General features: G+C 35.9%; 1 protein-coding gene across 1 annotated transcript; it reads left to right on the top strand.

The window, feature by feature from the left end:
* The first annotated feature begins 426 nt into the window (after nucleotides 1-426).
* LOC135692702 (armadillo repeat-containing protein 10) lies at nucleotides 427-19625 on the top strand. The gene is made up of 7 exons (XM_065210951.2): nucleotides 427-689; nucleotides 8679-8812; nucleotides 10119-10253; nucleotides 14842-15021; nucleotides 15286-15363; nucleotides 15930-16073; nucleotides 16948-19625. The coding sequence occupies exons 1-7, from the start codon at nucleotides 557-559 to the stop codon at nucleotides 17113-17115; spliced, it is 972 nt and encodes a 323-aa protein (XP_065067023.2). The 5' UTR covers nucleotides 427-556; the 3' UTR covers nucleotides 17116-19625.
* Nucleotides 19626-21847: the final 2222 nt, after the last annotated feature.

Raw genomic sequence — 21847 nt, 5'->3', positions numbered from 1 at the left:
AATTACTGCTTGTAGCATGACGGGGTTTGTAGTTATGCCTTTTGTTGGCTTTTTCAAAAAGTTTATTTAGAGTTGATGAATCATTAACATTATGAATTGTACATACATTTAGCAGTTTCCTGTTTATAGCAACCTTCAAATTTTAAAAAAGTTCAAGTTTGGAAAATAAAGGAATAGCTTTAGATTTCACATTTTCAAAGCACATTATTTTAACAGATTTGTTTTAGCTAGAGTTGATTGTATTGGTCAGATATCTAAAAGCATTATCCCAAGTTGTAATTGCAAGAGTAATGTAAGCTTTATAAAGGTTTCTTAAGACAGCTAATGGAGCTAAGTGTCTCATTTTTGCAAGAACGTCAATGCCTTTTGAGATTTTAATATTTATTTGTTTAATATGTTGTTATCAGTGCTGCCCCCTTCCTAACTTTTCAGGGTGGCACCCCTGGTTTTAACTATGGATTTAAAACTTTAAATACGGCGTTTTTTCAAGGAAAATCACGCAAAAAGACTAGCGAAGGCGCATCGCGGCGCGGGAATTCAAAACGAGATTTCAAACATGGCGTATGGCACAGTAAATGTTAGGACTCTTGTTTATGGCGTAGGACTAGCTCTACTTGGTGTTTTCAGCCTCTTTATCTACAAATTTTCTAAGGAGCAAGAAAAGGAAGAAAAATCTGGTGAAGAAAAAGGTATGAATTATTTTACGTTTAAGGTAAGCAGATATTCCAACCTCTGAAAACCCGGTCTATAAGGCCTACACTCCTTTTTTATAAGAACACGAGTTTTTATAAGAACTCAATTTTATAAGAACACGAGTCTCAAAATTGGTCAAAAGTTGGGAACAAATTAAGAACAAGCTGAGGCTGAGCTTTTGAAAAATGCAATTTTGAAGAGCCAAAATGCTACCCCTCGCACTGCTTAGACCCTATTAGATTAAGGAAAAATTAAGAGCAATCCAGCCTCAGATTTTTGAAAAAATTACGAACAGTCAGCCTGAACTTAAATTTACCTGTTCTTATAAAAAAGTGTGTATTGGTATTGGTTGGTTTACTTTATTGAATATCAACAGAAAGCGATTGGCAATAACTCGACGTTTAGCAAAAACGGATATAGAAGAGTTGCCCAATACATAAATATAATAATCTGTTATTTTTTTCATGTTTGAGATATCGACATGTCAGGAACATATTTGACACGAGGGGTACCATTTGCATGAGAGCGACGGCTCTGACCCATTATGGCCAGTGGCGAAGCCAGAGGTCCTGCTTGCTGTGCTGGGCAGGGCTACAAATTTCCAAAGATAACAATTTTAAGAAAAGAAAAAATGATTCATGTGCTGAAATCCTTTTATGCCTGATTTAAAGGCATCTCTTGTCTTATTCTACACTTATTCTTCATCAATATGCCCTTTTCTAATGTGGAGACACAGGGTGTCATATTGTGACTGGAATGGAATTTCAAGTATCTTGTACGTAAGTTGGTATCACCAAAAATGTGGCCATGTGGCAAGTCCTGCCCAATACTCGTAGGCAGAAATAAACCCTACGTTTGGTCCTGCCCAACAATGGGCAAACGCCTCATAGCCCTGTGTTTGGTCCTGCCTCACATTTTAGAAGAAAATAATGGCATTCCTGCCCTTCAGAACTGGCAGGACCTCAGGTCCTGCTCATTCACAAAGGCAGGACCTAAACTTTTGGATCCCTATGTTTAGGTATAATGTGTTAATTTTCTGCACTGTGGTCACAAAGAATTTTCACTCAAGCCAAAGTCAGGCTTTCCTTAGGAGAAATAGCTATTTTGTTATCATGGGTCAAACTAACTGATGCAGCTTCTGAAGAAGTTTTTGCTGCTAGAAGCTTCTGGCAGGAAAGGCCTACACTGTCGTCACTTGATTTAAATACAAGAATCAATCATTTCAAAATGAGTGGCATTTATGGAAATCAAATTGTTTTGAGTTGTTCTGTTGGTCCTATTTACTGTTCATGTCAGGAATATCACAGACTTCATGAGAAACCATACATGAATATAGTTTTCTCTCAGACTGCAGAGAGCAAAGGAAGTCATATTCAAAGGCCAATTATAAAAAGTAGAAAATATTTGCCATGCATCAGGCCTATCCATGTTGTGACAAATTTCTCTACTTTTTTAAATAATTTTCATAAATTCTGTTTTCAGTATGTATTACCACTGTATATGGCTATTTGTACAAGCAATTTCTTTTTAATAAATGATTGCAATTTTTTTTTATATCAGCCATACAAAATATTACAAACATACTAGGCTACACTCTACTATACTTTAAATAACTACGCAACATTACAGGACAATGCCATGGGAGCAAAAATAAATGACTACACCATGGCCATAACATAAAGACATGGAACAAGACGAACATCTACGATACAGCTTGCTTATACCCCATTCACACCGCCAAGCCAAACCAACCCAAACCAAACCAGATCATTGATTGTTTATTTTGTTTTGTTTACTCAACCAATCAGATGCATTTGATGGATTTCAAAATTTTCAGATTTCAAAATTAATCAGATTTCAAAATTTTCAATCAATGAACAAATTTTCAAACGTTACTTATTTTAGAATAAATTTTTGTGATGCTGTTTTGACTTCTTCAATGTATGGCAGAAGGGACTTGAAAGGATCCGAACCCTGATCCCCCTTTTTCCAAAATTTGACAGTGAAAAATGTTTCACTGCAATCTTGATTTCAACAAATCCAGAAGGGTGTTTCCCATTTTTTGACCGTTTTTAGGGCGTGGCTTCACACGATTTTTCTGGGGGCTACACTCCCTGACCACCTTTGGGCAGGGCCACCTGTTCTTGATTAGCTTCGCCACTGAATCTTTTGAGATCTCAAAATGGAAAAACCTTGAGATTAAGGCCCCAAACCTTGAGATTAAGGCCCCAAACCTTGAGATTAAGGCCCCAAACTTTGAGATTAAGACCTGGGGTTTCAGTTATGCCTCAATGTTTTGGAGGACAATAGTCTAGTTCTTCAAATGGAAAAAAGGAAGGCATCTTGTCAAATCAATAGGCTTGCCCCCTCCCAAATATTTGGCCATGTTTCCACCACTGAAACTTAAGGCTGAGATTTTGCTTGCTTTTCATATCTTTTTTGCGTTGCTGTGCTTCAAAAATTTTTGATGTCTGTATTTCCCTGGTGATCACACTTAATATTTTACATGCATGGAATAAGTCTGACCCGTTGTGGTGCTTTTCTTCGGCAACCTAAGGTCAGTCAAAGTATTTCGCAAACCAGACGTGGCATATTGTGAGCTTTTCGTGAACAAATTGCGTAGGTATTGAGGAGCGAGTTCGTTTAAGCTCTTAAAGACCATTGATTTGGATTCAGTTTCGATCAGTTCTTTTATAGTCTTCCACTCAAGTTTTTTAATAAGTGGTTGGCTGGGTGTGGCGAAACTGCTGTCCAGCAGCCCTGTTTTGTAGCTTTTGCAAACGATTTATCTCGGTTGTACCAGCAAAGCCCCACACAGAGCAGCAGTATCGGAAATTGGGCTCTACAATGCTAGTATAGAGGCTTTTTAAGATGGTGGAGGGTACAAAACACTTAGCGTGTTTTAAGAGACCAATTTCCCTAGAAACTTTAGAAGATACGGTCCTAACGTGATCCTCCAGTCAAGTTTGGTGTCTATCTGAACTCCAAGTTATAAGGTTTTGTTTACACCCCCAAGCTCCGTCTCCCGAATTTTTACTTGCAGGCTATGGCTCGACCTTTTAAGCACTTTATTCTTTGCTTTGGTACAGACCAGATCATGTTTTTGTCACTTTTAAGGATAACTTATTGCCTTTCAACCAAGAAACAAGACGTGAAAAATCTTCGTTTATAGCCTCATTCAACCGAGATTTGATTTAAAGCACAGACTCGTATCATCAGCATACATGGAAGTGGTGGAATTATGCATTACTTTGGTAAGAAGGAATGGGCCAAGGCACGATCCTTGAGGCACTCCAACTTCAATGTTTTCCATTTTTAAGTCGACACCATTCACCCTACAGTATTGCATTCTATTTGATAGGTGAATACAAGCCAAGCCAGGTCCCCTTCTTGAAAATCATCGTATTTCAAGTATTTTAACAGTATTTGATGGTCGACTGTATCAAATGCCATTTCTATAGATCTATAAAGACCACACCCACCATATTTCCCGTATCCAGTCCACTGTACCAGTCATCTGTATTCTTTAGTAGACATGTTGCTGTAGAATGAAGCGGACTGGTCAGAACAGAGGAAGCAGTTTTTATTAAGGTACTGGTACAGCTGGTTGAACACAAGTTTTTCAAAGGGCCTGGAGACGACAGGTAGTACTGAGATTGGCCGGTAATTCGATTTCCCTGTCTGATCACCCTCTTTATAAATAAGGGTAACCCAAGTAATTTTCCAGGGGTTTGGGGAAAAACTTGAATAGATGATATACAAGGGAATTTCAATAAAGGGCAGGGCCGGCTTGAGGAAGTAGCTGGATATTCCATCTTTTTCAAAGCTCTTAGAGGATATGAGCCTTCCAACTGCGTCCTCAGCACTTTCTATCTAGCTAGAAAAAAACGAAGGGGAAAAGTTAAGGGTCTTGAAACCACTGTTTTTTGGAAACGTTTAGTATCATCAATGGCCTTTCAAATCATTCATTTGCATTTCAAAGATTAACTAAACAATCTTGCGAAGCTGTCCCTGCAGGTGATTGGATGCTTGCAAAAACTGGTCTGGGCATTTGCTTGCACCCTTGTGTAATTTTGTGAGCAATCTCCAAAATCAAAACCAGTTTCAGTGCAGACTAAGATGAGATTATGGCAAATCCAGCGCAACAGTATCAAGCAGGGATAGCATCGCGATGGATTTTATTGAGGAGGATCATTCAATGATGATGCAGGCAGTTACCTGTTAACGCTAAGAGGAGGACCACCTTTGAAAAGGAAAGGCATGCTTGAATGTCAAGAAACAGCCATTGAAAATGAGTATAAACAATACTTTGAGGCGAATAAAGATGTTGATAGATGGTTTTGGCAAGATAACCACAACGGGCAGAAGAATGTGTGCAATATTTCCCAATTTAAAGCCTATTGGACAATTCAGAGTCAACAATTTAACAGGCTTCTAAATAATAAACAACAAATATATCCCCTTTAATCGAAAAAGGCATATTTATTACTAACCTACAGACAAAGGCCGCCATCCTCAATAAATATTTTGTGCAGCAATGTTTGACGTTATCAACTGGAACTACAGTTCCTAATTTTATTCCGCATTTGTACAAGACATTGAGAGATATTGTCATTGTTAGAAAAAAGGTTTTCCAGCATATCAGATCCTTAGATAGCAAAAAAGCTCGTGGCTGGTAGGGATTTCGGTACAACAGATTTGATGCAGCAATTGTTAAGCAATTATTTCTTATATTTGAGCAGTGTCTGCAGATGGAAAATTTTCCTCTTTATGGAAGAAGGTTAATATCGTTCCCGTTCACAAAATGGAGAGTAGACAAATCGAAAAGAACTATCGACCAATTTCATCTTTAACCGATTTTTGGGAAAATATTTGAAAAGATCATATTTGATGCTATTTACAAGCATTTTTGTGAAAACAGGCTCTTATCGCCCAGTTAATCTGGCTTTCGACGCGAAGACTCTATGATAAACAGGCTTTTTGCCATAACTCATAGAATAGTTTCTTCCTTTGATAATGTCCCTTGTTTGGAAACACGTGGTGTCTTCTTAGATCTTTCGAAAGCTTTTGACAGGGTGTGGCATGATGGAATTTCTGGAAATCTTTTTATGTTAATGGAAGCTTTCTAAATGATCATGCACAGAGATTTCTGTTGAATGGTAAAAGCTCTGACTGGGAAACAATCACCTCGGGAGTCCCACAAGGACCAATGCTTTGTCCACTTTTATTTCTAATGTATATTAATGGCCTTGTTAGTAACCTAAAATGTGATTCACAGTTAAATTCGTCATCCTATGCCAAACAAACTACCAATCGCACTAAATCTTTCAACAAAACAGTCATCAATATCACTAAAGAAGAAATCAGTCTTGGAAACCTTCCTGAAAACGCTACTAAATTATATTTTCAACATCCCCGTACATCTGTTTTCTATATGCTCCCAAAGATACACAAACCTGATAACCCTTGCCGACCTATTGTATCAGCCGTCTCCTGTCCTACATCACAAATTGCAACCTAACTTGATAGCATATTTACACCCATCAACCAACAACTGTCTACGTTTGTCAAAGATACATCGCATGCCTTGCTTCTTTTCAAGGATTTCAAGTTTAAAGGCCCCAACAGATATTTATTTACAATAGACGTTAAATCCCTTTATACATGCATTCCTCATGCTGATGGATTAGAAGCACTAAAGTTTTTTCTCGATCAACGTCCTAAACAAACCCCACCTACCAACACTCTTCTTCGTCTAGCCGAGCTTGTTTTAACTACAAATGAATTCTCGTTTAATGGTAATTGTTACCTTCAACTGGTGTTGCTATGGGAAGTAAACTTGGCCCTAGCTATGCATGCCTTTTTGTTGGATATCAGGGACACTTGATCTACTGTTCATATGATGGTCCTTTCCTTTGCCTAATCAAGAGATACATTGATGATATTGTCGGAGCTACATCATTACCACTTGCAACTCTACGTAAATTATGGCGATGTCATTTATAACAAAGATGACCCAAACAGGACTAATATTTTAGAAAAATCACAATATACTGCAGCCCTTGCCTTAACGGGGGGGGGGGCGTGGAGAGGTACACGCAGATGCCGGCTTTATTATGAATTAGGATGGAAAGAGCTGTATGATAGGAGATGGTTCATACAGATGTGCCACTTTTTCAATCTAAGGAAAAATCGGCAGTCTCAGGAGGCTGAGTGAAAACGACCCGATATTAAGTAGGACAACTAGTTTCTCAAATACATATTTTGGAAATGTTCTCAACGAATGGAACAAGCTGACGCAGGATGTCTAAATGTCAGAATCAATTGGCAAGTTCAAAAACAAGCTTCTTTAAATAACAAGACCACAGAAAAGATCAGTTTTGATATCCGTGATGCTCTAAGATTCTTAACAAAACTTCGTGTTTTGTTCAATCCGCTCAATGCAAAAAAAATCGCCATAACTTTGAGACTATCAGCCCAATTTGTGTCTGTAATACAGGTGTTGAGGATAATGAATACTTTCTCCTGCATTGCCCTTTCTTTAGAGAATTGCGAATCGACCTCTTAGATAAGCTCGCTGGGATTCCTGGATTAGCACTAAATGACATGACATCAGAGGAATTATGTGAACTACTTCTAATTTTAATCAATTTGCCAAAAATTAATTTTAGAGAAGACGATTAATTTTATTATGTCAACGAAAAGACTGCCCTAAACTTGCCAGTACAGTTTGCGGCGTCATTGTGTTGTTCCGTGTTTGTGAGAAGGCATTACAATATTTTATAGTAGAGAAGCTCTGTATTGCAGAACTTCTTATATTGTTCTTGGCCATTCTCGGCCTCTTCATGAGGCCCTTGCATGCCCTCTCATCTACAGACCAGGCCTAAAACTACCGTGTTAAAAGTATCGAGCTTAAGGGTATATGTATGTACTTGCACTGTTAAGGACATATATTGCTCTTGCAATACAGAACTATATATTTTGGTCTCTCCGCCAACTTTTTAGCTGGTTAATGATAGGGAATGGCTCGTGGGCCTTCAGCACAGCATAAAAAGGGAAAGACTAAGAAAAAAGAGGGGGGTTAAGTCTTTCCCTTTTTGTTCTCGCAAAATTCACGGACCTTTCAGACAAAGAAAATAAGAACTTATTTTGATTTTAATCTAATGGTTCTTGTAACTCGTTTTAAAAAAAATATCATATGCAACACCAGGTGACAAGAATTTTATTGTATTTTGCTGCTAAGCTAGAATGTGATTAAAGGAGGGTCTATAGAATATAATGGGTGGAAGAAAGAATCTGTGAGTATATGTTCAAGGGTTGAACAGGGGCGCAATCATATCACTGCACCCTTTTCCCAATGACATTTGTTATATTTGACTGTCAATACTTGTTGGGTATGGTTGATAAAAGAAGTACTATGAATCCACCGGAATAAACCTGTATCAAGAAATCCATTTGTTATTTTTTTATTTGTTTTCAATAAGAAAAGAGTATAATTAAACCGTCAAAAAATTGCATAAATTTCGTCGCTCTAAGAGTTACGTCTTTAAAATTTCGAAGGTGTCTCAATACCTTTTGCACGTATGTGTACTTTTGTTGGTTAGAGGAGATAGAAAACACAACTTACACTACAGTGCCACACCCTTTTTATCAAAATTTTCCAAAAACGCCCAAGAAATGAACGGGCTATAACGTTTGACCAACACAAAATATATAGTTGAAATTTTCAATTTTTCTATTTTTCCATGAAAGCTTTCTATTAAAAAGAATGGTTACATTATGACGATACAATGATTAAAACTTTTAGCCAATTTTTAGCAGGATGATTTGACATAGAATGACCTATTAGGTTTAGTAAAATGTATTAATATGATAATTGAATGAAGAAACGAAAAGATGCTTTCTTTTGCATTACTTCTGAAGCAAGATATTGATTTACACGTTGCTTTGACAATTACTATTTATTGAAATTTCCTTCAAATCAGATGAGACGCAAGGCGTTGACAATGGAGAAATGCAATTTCGAACATTGATGAATCTTTTGGATACTCAAGATGAAAAGTCAATACTGAGTGCCTTAAACAAGCTTGGAAATCTTACAGCTTTTAAAGAGTTCCAAGTAAGTTTTATTACATTTCTTTTATATTCTTCAAAATTCATTTTAAGAAAATGTCTTTAGGGCCAACTTTCTGAATTAGACATTAGAATCTATAGCCTGTTTAAGTAACGCGACAATCCTCGATTCAAAAACATGTTGTCAAATCATTCCAGGGTCCTTTGATTTCCTTCACGTCAACTATTCCCTTCAACATATTTAAGTCCTTCATATGAATCTCTGGTGATTTTGCTGTAGCACTAGGTTAAAAGCCAAAATATGATTTTCTTTGTGGTTGGGAACAAGTGTGCTTTACTGTTTTCAGTTGAATCCTTCTATGTATTCAGTGGATCCTTCTACATATTTGCGACATCTTCCTTCATGGATACTTCATTGAATTCGTACTCAGCTACATTGAAAAACAAACATTGACGCTCCAAAGTACAAAACGTCAGAATAACTCGATAATTATGAACAGAAAACAATACTCTTTAATGAAATAAAATTCAAACACTAGGGATTGAGACTTCTTTGCTGAAATGCTTTGATATTGATTAAAGTTGCCTATAAATGCATATAAGACTGTCAATATTTATAAAATTTTGGAGTCGATATCTGCGTCTAACAATTTTGTTTGCAGGGCAAATGAGAAGAATGTTTTGATTGTTTTATACCTCACATATATTGCAGTATTTGCAAATTCAATTTTGTATTTTAAATCTTGGCCTTAGGTAACATTTTATAATGGTATTGTCATATGTTCATAATTATGAAATGTTTATTTGTTCAATCATCACAATTTCACTGTTTTTGTTTCACGCAGAGATACGACGCTTGTCAAAATATTTGAAACATCAAGTAGCTTGTATCTTTTATCCTCTTTCCCTTTATCTGTGTTAGGGTTTAGGCACAAAAGGCACAAATAAAAAATGTCAAACAAACAATGTATTTACTAATTCCTCGTGTCGTTTTGTAGCTGAATCTGCCCTTGAAAAATTGCGTGAGTTTTCCAAGATCTTTGGCAGAATTTTACCATCTAAAATTTCTTTTTAGTTGCAAGGAAAATGAGATTCAAACGTTGCGTTGAAATACGTTTGCAACCATCTTTTTTATCTATTGCATGCCAACTAATATTGCATACCAAATAAACGTGTAAGTTCCATAACCGTCACTTCATATTTAAGTAACTTTCTTCATAAATGAAACATTTTTCTTCTCCAAATAGCTGGCAACTAGAATGAAGGTTTGTTATGTATGATGTCCTAATGCTTGTTTCCAAACCAATTTGTATTCAAATTCTAGAGAATGCTCTTGTCATATCGAATTGTAGGTTCTGGTAAGGGAGTATGGTGGCCTGGTAAAGATTCCTTTGTTGACAAAATCCAGATCGCAAGAAATAAAAGCTCAGGCATTAAATGTTATCAACAATTTGGCCATGGATATGGAAAATCAATCTATCTTAAAGGTGATGTATGTTTTTGGCGTTTTACTTTGAGTCAACATTTGTTAAATAAGTGCACTGCTGAGATGGTGCACGATTTTTAGCAGTAAAGTGTAGGAGGTATTGGAACAGATGACGAAAGATGTTCTTTATTTAGCCACATAATTTCATTGTAGGAAAAATTACCATAGATGATTTTTCAGGTTTCTTTCCTGTTAAATAGATAAATGCTTTAAATAACATAAATTTTCCTACTGAATACGATTTCTTATCTTTTTGCTTTAAAATTTCTCTTTTATTATATTTTATATTATTTGTTTCTTTATATCGTATTTTTTCTTTCTTTTGATATTATCAATTGTATATCCATTTTATTTGATTTATTCTACGTACTTGAAAATCAAGCTTTAATTTTTTTAATTTTCTATTTGAAACATATCTCATGGTTTCAATGGAAATAATGAATTTCTACGAAAGTTCTACTTGCATCTTTACTGAACTGTAGAACAAACGTCTTTGAGGATCTTTCAAACAGAGTTATGCATAAAACCGCGTCCTCAGACTTGTGAATATTCGACAGCAAGGCTGTCGTCGACATTTTCATTTGGTTCATTTGCCCTTTCTGGAATGCCAACATAATTCCGCTCTATGCTGACAATGGCTTCTTGGCCTACAACTATTTGCAGCATGTCATGACCATTTCTGTCTTCGGTTACATTGCTTCGCCAACCTGCCAGTATTTCTGTAGCAGAATCAAAATTAAAACATATGATTTGAAAGTAAATAGAAATAGGCTCGAACTTTGAATGCTTAAGTATTTGGCAATTCTTAAGGGTGATGTAAAGAAAAGCTGCAATTATGGGCAAGGCTTGTCCTGAAATTTTCTCGCCATTGTCATTTTTATAAGCTTCTTACATTGCGCCTGGCATTTAGTCACTCTGATGAAGCCTTGTTTACTGGGCGAATTATTGGTTAATTTCGTCATATTTACTTATTTATGTAGGTATTTTTTACATTACAAAGTTTCCTCTCCTTGTATTGGTTTTTTCTTCATCGCTTTGCATTGAAGAATGGCCTAGTTAAATGTCGAATGTTGGTTTACTTGCCTTGAATTCTCTGACCGATGCTCAATATGGTTCCCATTGGTTCTGTTCCATCAATTGTTCTATCTTAATGTTTTTTAAGAAAATTCTAGCAGCCTATGAACCCCAATTATCCGTCAAACAAGACAGTGTACCTCCGCCCTTTGAGTCACGAAACGCCTCCGACACGCCACGGCATTGAGCAAGGGATTCCCCTGCGCAGCTCATTGATTATCAAGTTTTTCTCATTTAAAAGTTGCAAAACACTTGATTAAAATGCCCGATTCCACGAAAGTTTATACACAGGGCTGCGATTTCAGACTTCTTACCTGAGTTGACATACGATCCCTTCTTTTTCTAAACTAGAAAATCTGTCAAACTTAAGGCTAAAGTTAGTCACTTACCATTGTAATCACTTCTTTGTCTACCGTGCTCCTCCTGTTGAGATCATTTTAATCGAGACCCTTTTTGTTGTAAGGATTGAGCCATACCATTGTGCCAGAGTCCAGAAAAACTTTGCATCCTAATTCTGTTCATGAACCAAGTTTTTGAAATAAGTAAACCTCCCTAAATAAGTAAGCAAGGTATAGCATTTTGCATTGTGCAACTTGAATCCTTTGCATTTTGAGAACTGTTGAGAACGACTTTCTGTACGCATTCCACCTTCATGTTTGCACCTGGAATCGCTAAGCATGTTTGGCTCCAAATCGAAAAAATCAATTCAAATTGTTTGCTTCTAAGTTGCAATAATAGCAGCCAATACCTTGGATACAAGCAATTTTCATTCATGATATTGAATAAAAGCTTGCTGGTTCGCTCATTTATCAACAACCAGAGAATAATACCAGCGAATTTTGGAACAGACCACATTTCCTATTCACCGGTTTTTGTGGCCACTGCAAAGATTTTCAGAATTCTGCTGTCAATCTTTGAATGCTGCATCTTTTTGAAATTTCACTTCTTTTCCACTCTGCTCTTGCTACAGCCCTACAATCTGTTGAAAGGTAGTTTTTATCTGTCTTGACTCGCATTATTTGGTTGGTGCTTTACAATTCTCATCTGTGAAGTATCAGTTTTCTTTTTGATCTCACAGTCCCCTCTCTATCCATACGAATTTCTTTGCTTCCGAATGTTATTCTGATTCGTTATTTGTACCTTGAACTGCTACAAATTCTTGGAATGGATCTTCCTGGGTTTTTATGCCCATTCTTGCCCGCCCTGTTGGTAATCCAACCCTTGTCGTTGCTACCTAGCTACAGGTAACATCAAAGCTTGTTATTTTTTCTGTTTCTAAACTCATCATGTCGGAAACATTTGCTAAACAACGTTACTTGCAAATTCTTTTAAAACTTCAAAGTCAGGTGTTTTAGAAATATATGTTTAAAAGAATAAATAAAATCACTTTTTCATTCATGTTGTTTTTGAACTCTTTCTAATGCGGATGTTCTTTGCAAATTCTCTGTTCATTGCCCATGAAATTTCGATAAAGAGACAGTCAAAGTAACCATGTCATCGATAAATATGCAAAATGCTGTGTCCCTTTTACTGCTTTGGAATAACATGTTTGCGAAGTGAACGATCTGGATGACCCTTAAGGCCCCGTCACTCTCTTTGTTCAAACTTTTCGTTTTCAAATCATCAGAAATCTTGTATTTTTTAACCATGGAGGAATAGACCACTTTCAAGTTGGTGGTATCAGTAGCAATTAATTTAGAAATGGTAATATCACCGTGTTATTGAATCTGCAAGCTAAAAATGCGATCTGCCGTTTAGTCAAATAAATATGGTACGTTATACGGCATTGGCTCTTTGTTTGCACTTAGGCAGTGATGAATTTAAAACGGTATCATGTAAACGCATTGGACTGATACGATTTTGAAACGGACCCACGACGACGAAGCTACCTTTAAGTGAACTGAACGACAGTAGTAATAGGCTCCTTCGTTCAGTTCTGATCCTGGAGTTGTCTTCTCTCTCTTGCTGCTCTCTGTTTTGTCGCCCAATTATCTTCCGAGTCAAGTGCTCCCTTTTTGAGTCGTTTCAGTCTAGTCTTTCAGTGTTTCTAGTCTTTCAGTCTAGCAATTTTCTCTTCTTAAAACCAATAGGACTAAAAAGTGTCCTAACATTTCAGCAAGCAATTCTTTTAATTATTTGTTCAGGATAGGTTTCTTGGAGCATGATTTTTTATTCTACATTTTCTAAAGCCCTGCAAATTCATGACAAGCAGCCGTCCCTAGATAGAGCTGCTTGGTCACCCAAGCAGAACCGAAAGCTCTTATTGCTCCAGTTTCGAGCCAGCGACTTTCATCTGCCAGGATTAACCCGCAAGGCAGTGGAGGCTCGGCTATTTTGTAGGGCACCAAAGCTCTCGCCTAGACCCAAAGCCCCGCCTGCTAATCACATGTTTCACCGCTAGAAGGTTGGGGGTGACTTGAAGTGAGAAAGGCTTTGTGTTACGCTTGGGCATTTCCGTATTTTTAGTAGAGCCATCTAGAGACCCAATAAAACCCGAACTGAGCGACTCAAGACAGCTACAAAGAGGCATGCCTGTTGCGCAAGAGCCTTTAAGAGTTCAAAAGAACCATTGCTAAACGGTGCCTCTATCTCATTGTATTGTTGGTGGTGTGCTGAAAGTGAGGTTGACAGGTTGAGGAGTCGATGATTTCAGATTTTGAAGAGAAGGATGGGAGAAAATGGAAATAAACACGGCGACAAAGCAGCAATATATGCACGTTAGTTGAATTAGAGTAATGGGACTATGAGAATTAGCAAAAGAGTAACGAAGTCAAGGAACAATTATAATGAATCACATATGTAATGATCACATACACTCTTTTTTTATAAGAACCAGTAAATTTGAGTTCAGGCTGATTGTTCTTAATTTTTCCGAAAATCTTGAGGCTGGATTGTTCTTAATTTGTTCTTAAATTTATAGGGTATAAGCAGTGCGATTTCTAGCTTTTCGTTCTGGGGAGGTGTTCAGGCCTCTTTTGCCAACAAAGTGCGTAGAGACAAACTCAATTTGCCGCCATGTTTTAATATTCACCGAAAAAGCACCCACACATCGCTAAAAATCCTCGTTTCTGAGATAAAACATTGTTCAAAATTTCATTTTACAGTAGCTCAGCCTCAGCTTGTTCTTAATTTGTTCTTAAATTTTGACCCATTTTGAGGCTCGTGGTCTTATAAAATTGTTCTTATAAAAAAAGAGTGTAGCAATCCTGTTTCGCGGTGATCGTATGAAAAACAAGTGCATGTATCATATTTGCACGTATTATTATTTGCAGGGAATTTTGCTGGTAAGTTGCGAGATTTTGCATAATTAGGTTCAGTCCTTGCCTGCGGCTGATGGGGGGAGGGGTGCTTACAGTCCTAGGACTGTCTTCAAACATGCTCACCCCCGTCTTTCGCGTTTCTTTGCACGCACATTTAGAGACAAGGAAGTTTGAATATGTTTTTTACTTATTTATTTTGATATAGGACATTATCCACAAGATGAAAGTCATATGATTTCCTCTTTAATTTTCCAGGAACTGATACCTGACGTGGTTGGCCTGTTACGTCATGATCAATGTTCTTCTGCCATGGTCATTTTAGCAGCAGCTCGAGTTCTCACAAACTTAACAACGCTGGACGAGAATCACAGTCTGTTGTTGCCCCATTTGCAGGTTTTGCTGGAAATTCTCCGCATTTCCGAGTTACCTGTCAAGGTTTGTCCTTTATATCATAGATGAGGCTGTACGAGTATGTCTGATGAAAACAGATATTTCTATAGCAAAATGGAGTGGAACTCTAGAGGCTGTTTATGAAGAGTTAATGTAGGAACATCTAAGGTCAAGCAAAATATTGCCAGTAGCAAAATTAATTTTTATTTTTTTTAAATGTTGTTGTTTTGTTTTGTTTTGGATGACATCGTCATGTTTCTAAACGTCAATGCAGTCTTAAGATTTGATGTAGCTTCACGCAATTTACAGCTTCAAGTTTTAAAGATTCTTGTCAACATTTCTACAAACAACAACATTGTGGAAAATGAGCTAGAGACAGACATACAGGTATACATATACTCTTATTCATCTGCCTACTCAAGGCTGAAAAGATGGGATATAGCGACTGAGTTATGTAAAATTCAGTCGTGTCGAATTTATTTAATTAAAAAAAAGGTTAACCGTGTCGAATTTATTTGAAAGCTAAAGAGGAAAGTGGAAAGCTGAAAGGAAAAATAAAAGAAGAAGTGAAAACAAGTAGTGTGTAGACTTGCCCCAAGTCTATTTGGCCTCTACGTCCGTCTCCTTCGCAGAAGTTGGGGCAAGTCTAAGTGGCAAACTCTAGAAGATATATGAATGACAGAGGTAGCAATGCGTGAATAGTAGAATAGATGATGAAACTGATGTTTTCAAAGTATCTAGGACTCTATAACTTCTATTCAGTGTCTTGTTGATAGTCTTGATAAAGTCGTTTTTTAAAGTGGGTATGCTAGCGTTAAGGAGTAAAATAGTCACAATTTTAATCATGATAACATAAAGCTGATTTTGGATGCTCAAAATTTTTAACAGGGTATGTTCATTGCCGACGTATTTTTACACCGCAAAGTTATATTGGATTTTCCTGTTTTTTGCAGATTATTCGAGCGGTTTCTGACGTTTTAGGGGTGACAAGGGATGAAGAGATTCTTCTCCGCACTGTCACTTGTCTAGCGAATATTCTGGCAGCTCTTCGACTGCGTTGGCAAAATAAAAGCAAATCGCGAATTCGCACAGCTGAGGTGTGTTGGGTTCTATTGCTGTAAAGTTTAATTTGGAAATAATGGGAAAAGATCTGCGAGATTCGAATTAAGGTTTATTGCTTAAAAAATCCCAGAGACATTGAAACCTGGGCCATTTATGAGATCTGCCCTTCGATTTTGTTACATTATCCATACAACGTAGTAGGACCCTTAATGGGACATCACGTAGCTCCCTTTTAGAAACAAGCTTTGTTAAGGTGTTCTGAAATTGCATTCTGAAATTGCATTGCTACCACTGGAAATGCTTGATTTAAATGCGCGATATTTTTCATAAAAAGTGAGAAAAATATCTTTACTGGCGAAAGGGATATTTGTTTTTAACCTTGGCACAAAAATACTTTTCGGAACTACCGCAAGGAAAATATAAACAAACATGGCAATCTCCACTGTATTCGTCATTCCCAATCATTGATGCTACTACCGGCACTCTTCGAATACAAACTGTCAACACACCTCCCCCCCCCCCTTATAGTGCACATTTTTTCAGACAACATACCCTCTTTTTTCCTTACTTTTTAGTCCCTTACTTTCTCCTTTATTTAGCCCCAGTTTTAAAACATCTACTTAACATCCATGCACCCTTAATTTCCGAATATATTTCCAAGAAAGCGAATCGTTATAGTTTCTCCAAAGAAGCACATCAATTATTACGATTGCATTCTACTTGTATACTCAGTAGACTTTTGCTGTCCGATAATCTTTCTTTTCCACCCATCAGTTTGCAGTAAATCGTAAATGACAAGGTGAATGTAAAATTCTACTTTATCGTTTCCAGAAAGAAATATTTATTAACTGACACTAGATGAGTCAACAATCGACTATACGAAAGCCTGACAAGACGTTTCTTTCCTAGTTTGTCTCAGAGGAAATGGTTCAGAATCTTGAGGAGCTTCAGCAGCACAAAAACGAGGATATTGTGTCGCACACTGGTAGAGCGCTAGCAGCACTGCATTTGCCAGCAGAAGACAGAGCCAACACGTTGATCAGTAATGTTGATATGATCGAAATACTGCGACTGTGACAAACCGTTGTGCGTTAGGATTTGTTTAGGCCAGTTGTGCAATAATGTTAAGATTTCTCCTGGTTATCCCAGAGATCTAAGATATTTTTTGTTGTTGTAAATTCACTGTACGTTTTATTCGTCGTTTCAAGAGAGACTTAAAGATTGGACTAAAACATGTTTGTAAGTAAATCATTTTTGCTAAATTTAAATAAAGCGGAAATTTGTGAAACCATCATAGCTGAAAATAGAATTGTTAGATTTCACATTCACATGATCTCACACCGACACTGAAGAAATTGTTATTGTATAAGAAAGCTCTTACTTCAGTTTCTATTATCTTACAATTTGCATACAAACTTGTTTTTACGACCACAACTCATTGTCAAGCGTATTCAAAATCAAATGAAGAATTATTTGGTTGCTTGTAACATTTTCAGACTGAAGCATTAACATACTGTAATCATTTTTTCAAATATTCCTAATGCTATAGGCCTAACATATTCCTTAAAAGTCGTCATTCTAACTGTAGAAACTGTACTTTCACTGTTTTCAAGATCATGTCAAGAACCAAATAGGAATTACCTTTATTTTTTGAATATATAATTTTCTATTCAAGGTGGGCAGTTTTTCAAGGTTATATTTGTGCTTAAACGACGACTTTAGAAGTTCAACACCAGATTAGTTCAGGAGTGATATAGACCTAAAGGCTTTTTATCGATTCAGTTCGTTTTCCCAAAAAGTCAGAGTCTTGAGAACATAACGGTTCCACGGCTATGAGCTGGAGGAAGGCTATCCAATGATACAGTAGTTGAGAGGGGCCAATGCATGACCTCACATGAGTGTATAAGGTGAGTGGAAATGACTTTGTTTTTTTAACTTTTCTTTTTTTAACAAACCGTAAAGAGCAAGCAACAGATGATTTTAATTAATATTCATTTCTAAGAAACTTTTATTCGAAGCATGCAAGGAAGTTTTTGAGGAAGGCAGACAGGGCAAAATTTCACTTGAAGGAAGGTTGAGGCTTTTCCTGAGCACTGCAAAAAGTATTACAATAAAAGCTTTTCTTCTCTATCTAAAGCCTTTCATTTCCTTTCTATGGTCAGTAAGGATTTTGAAGCTCATTCGTTATAAGATATACCGATTTCTAGATTTCATCATTTCATCATATAAATGATTTCTTAAAATATTAATATTCCATTAAAAAAACCTTCACCATTGCATTTCGGCACCAATTTTCATAGCACCAATTATTAACATTTGTTTTTAGCTAAAACATCAGTTTCAATTTTCAATGATATAAACCAATTTTCATTGCTATTTCTCTATAAAGACGATCGAAAATATTCCATGAAAAATACAAATCTTGTCAAGCCTATAGCCTTGCTTTTTGCCGTGGATTTTGACGTTGCTTTTTAGCGTAGATTTTGCCTTTTTTAGGGAATTTTCGATCATATAAAATATTTTGGCTATCGAGATAATTATTTTTTCACGAAGAGGGTTTATTCGAAGGAAAATAAGCCATCAAAAACTATGAACTTTCCTATATCAAATTTTATATGCAATTTCACAATACATCCAACTTTTCCAAAATTGTTTTTCTTAAAAGCAGATTACTTTGGCATTAAATTCTGGATGGATCAAATGTCGATAAAAAATCGAGGCCATAGGATTTTTCCAGAAATTATTTTCCAAGAAATTATTTAGAGATTATTTAGGCTTTAAATCATCAGAGTTGAAGGGAATTTAATTTAGTTCCTGAAAGAAAGTCATATTTTTCGAAAAACAACGATGTTTTAAATGGATCAAATTTTTATGTATAAATAAAGCTATAAGCTTAGAAAAATCGTCAAGTTTTTTGTTCTAAAAATGGTTAATTTGAACCTAGAAACTAGCAGGATGAATAAGAATCGAGCTTAGTCCTGGAAGTTTTATTTTTCGAGAAAGAACTATTTTTTAGATGGGTCAATTTTAGATAAAAAACTAAGGCTTAGAAAATCTTCAATGTTCTCCAGAAATTCTTTTTCGTAAAAACAGCTGGATCTGATTATAGTTCTGGATTAAAAGTCATATAAACATTTTCCAAAAACAGCGATATTTATAACGGTTCGATTTTGGATAAAAAGAGTGACGCTATAGGCTTAAAAAAATGTTCAATTTTTCCAGAAATTTTTTTTTCAAAAACCGATTAGATTGGCTTTAAAGCATCCAAATTTGCAGGAATTGAATATAGTTCTGGAATAAAAGTGATATTTTTTTGAAAAACAGCTATATTTTAAATGGGTCAATTTTGGATAAAATGTAAAGCTATAGGCTTAGAAAAAATTTCAATCTTTATCCAGAATTTTATTTTCTAAAAACCGATTGGATTGGCTCTATATCGCCATAATTAGCAGAAACTGAATAAAATTCTAGAATAAAAGTAATATTTTTGGATAAACAGCGATTTTTATAATGTTTCGATTTTGGATAAAAAGGTACTTTTAGGTCCTGAATAAGCGTCCACCCTTATTTTTTTCGAAGAAATTTCCGACCCCCCCCCCGCTCTTATTAGGACCTTTGTTTGCTGCTTGTTAAATTTTAAATTTTTGTAGGAGAGCCCTTCAAAAAGGGTGAACAACTGAGGTTGAGTTTACCCAGATAAGGAATGACCACCTTCCATTCTCAGCAGTTTCTAGATTAGCAGCCTATTCTAGCAGATCTTTGATAGAAAGCTTTAGTGAGAAGTGTGTTTCATTGCGCTGAATTAGCACCCACTTGTCTAATTTTCGTATGTGTCAAAATTTCCTTCAAGATGTCTGAGTATTGCAGCCCGTGCTCTATTGCGGTCGGATACATTACACCAAATCTCCATCCCCCGCAACCCCCCTCCCGCTTATTAAATTTTAACAAATTTTCCAACCCCCCCCCCTGCTTATTAGGACCCCCGCTTATTCGGGACCCAAGAGTAAGGCTAGAGGCTTAGAAAAATCTTCAATTTCTTTCCAGATTTCTATTTTCAAAAACAGATTGCTTTTGCTTTATATCGTCGGAATAACAGGATTTAATTTCAATTCAGGTAAGGAGTAATATTTTTTGAAAAACAACGATATTTTTCATGGGTCAGTTTCTTAAAGGACAGTTGTTCTATAGACTTAGAAAAATCGTAAATTTTTCAAGATATTTTATCCTAAAACAGATTAAATTGGCTCTTTGTCATCATAATTAATAGGAATTGAATTTTTAGTTGTGGAAAAATGACATATTTTCCGAAAAAACAATGATATCTTGGGAGGGTCAAGTCAAAGCATGGCTATAGGCTTAGAAAGACTTTTAGATTTTTTTCGAAAAATTTTTCCTTAAAAATAAATTATTTCGGCTTTATTTCAGCAATGCAACAGAAATTGAATTCAGTTCTGGAATTTAAGTCATATTTTTCGAAAAACAATCATGTTTTAGATCGGTCGATTTTCCACTTAAAAAAGTCTCTGTGTTTAGAAAAATCGTCAAACTTTCCCAGAAATTTTTTCGTCTAAAAAGAAATTAGTTTGGCTTTCTATCATCATAATTAACAAAGATTAAACTTTTTACTGGAATGAAAGTCACAATTTTTGAAAAAAATGATAATATAGACAGCTCGATTTTGTACAATTAAGTAAGGATATCAGATTAGAGAATTTTTTAAGTTTTTCAAGAAATTTATTTATCTGAAAAATGTTTAACTTGCCTCTATATAATCAGAAGAAACAGGATTTGAATTTATTCTAGAAATAAGAGCTTTTTTCGAAAAAACAGCAATATTTTGAATTTGATGGTTTTGTAACATTGCTTTTTGGAGTCAATCTTTTCCCTGCCACTTAGCGCCATCATTGCTTTTTATGGCATTTCCAATCAATTAAACTGCTTTTGCTTCGAAAATATTCCATCAAAAAACTACAAATTTCCCAAGCCTAGAGTCTTGCATTTTGGCATGTTAATGCTGCAGCCTTGCATTTTATCTTAATATTTTACCTTAGTTTTCAGTAAAAATATTAATTTTATACGACTTTTGCATTCTTATGCGCACCTTGCTGTGCTTTTGAGATCAAGATCACCACTGTATTATTTTTTGGTATATAATCTTGCAATTTGAAATGAATTCTCATCGTAGGATGAGTGTAAATAACGAATTCCGACAACATTTTCTATGACAGAAACCACCCATGCGCGTTTTTTAGATTTTTTTCTTTGTATCTATTTTCACTTTGGGTTTTTTAATTTGACAATTTCGATTTGTTTTTTAGTGACGAAATTGATATTACAAGACATTTTCATTCCGAACAACTGCTTCATTGGGCTTTTATGCTCTTTTTATACTAACTGTTTTTAAATTGAGAGTATTCCATGAAAAAACTACAAATTTTGGAAGAATATAGTGTTGCATTTTGATTCTCGACTTTGATTTTTAGTTTCAGTATCCTTTTTGGACCACATAAAACCGGCATGGAGCAATTTCATGTGATCATTGTCAGGCCCACCAATAGCATTGCAGCAAAAGAACCATGACACGGTGCATTATGGTATACCCTCTCTTTTTATCATGACTTAATTCCTTTTAATGGGTATCAGCGAGATAACTTAAGGCTTCCAGTCACAAATCAATACAAGGTGGCTGGAGAAAAAACGAGGGCCCAAATTAGGACCTCAAGCTTCCAGACTGTATAGGTAGGCTTCAAAGCATTTATTGTAAACAGGGCGTGACCTGGGTGTGATTTGGAAAATTCTTTAGTTTATA

Source organism: Rhopilema esculentum, chromosome 3 (assembly GCF_057945365.1).
Source record: "Rhopilema esculentum isolate cy_ngs chromosome 3, ASM5794536v1, whole genome shotgun sequence".
NCBI classification, from domain to species: domain Eukaryota; kingdom Metazoa; phylum Cnidaria; class Scyphozoa; order Rhizostomeae; family Rhizostomatidae; genus Rhopilema; species Rhopilema esculentum.
This window is presented reverse-complemented; position numbering and strand designations above follow the sequence as displayed.

Excerpts from the sequence above, each read along its gene's own strand:
- LOC135692702 (XM_065210951.2), top strand. The coding sequence starts at position 557 with ATGGCGTATGGCACAGTAAATGTTAGGACTCTTGTTTATGGCGTAGGA. Across the intron at positions 690-8,678 it reads AAAATCTGGTGAAGAAAAAG|ATGAGACGCAAGGCGTTGAC; the intron begins GTATGAATTATT and ends CCTTCAAATCAG. Across the intron at positions 8,813-10,118 it reads CAGCTTTTAAAGAGTTCCAA|GTTCTGGTAAGGGAGTATGG; the intron begins GTAAGTTTTATT and ends ATCGAATTGTAG.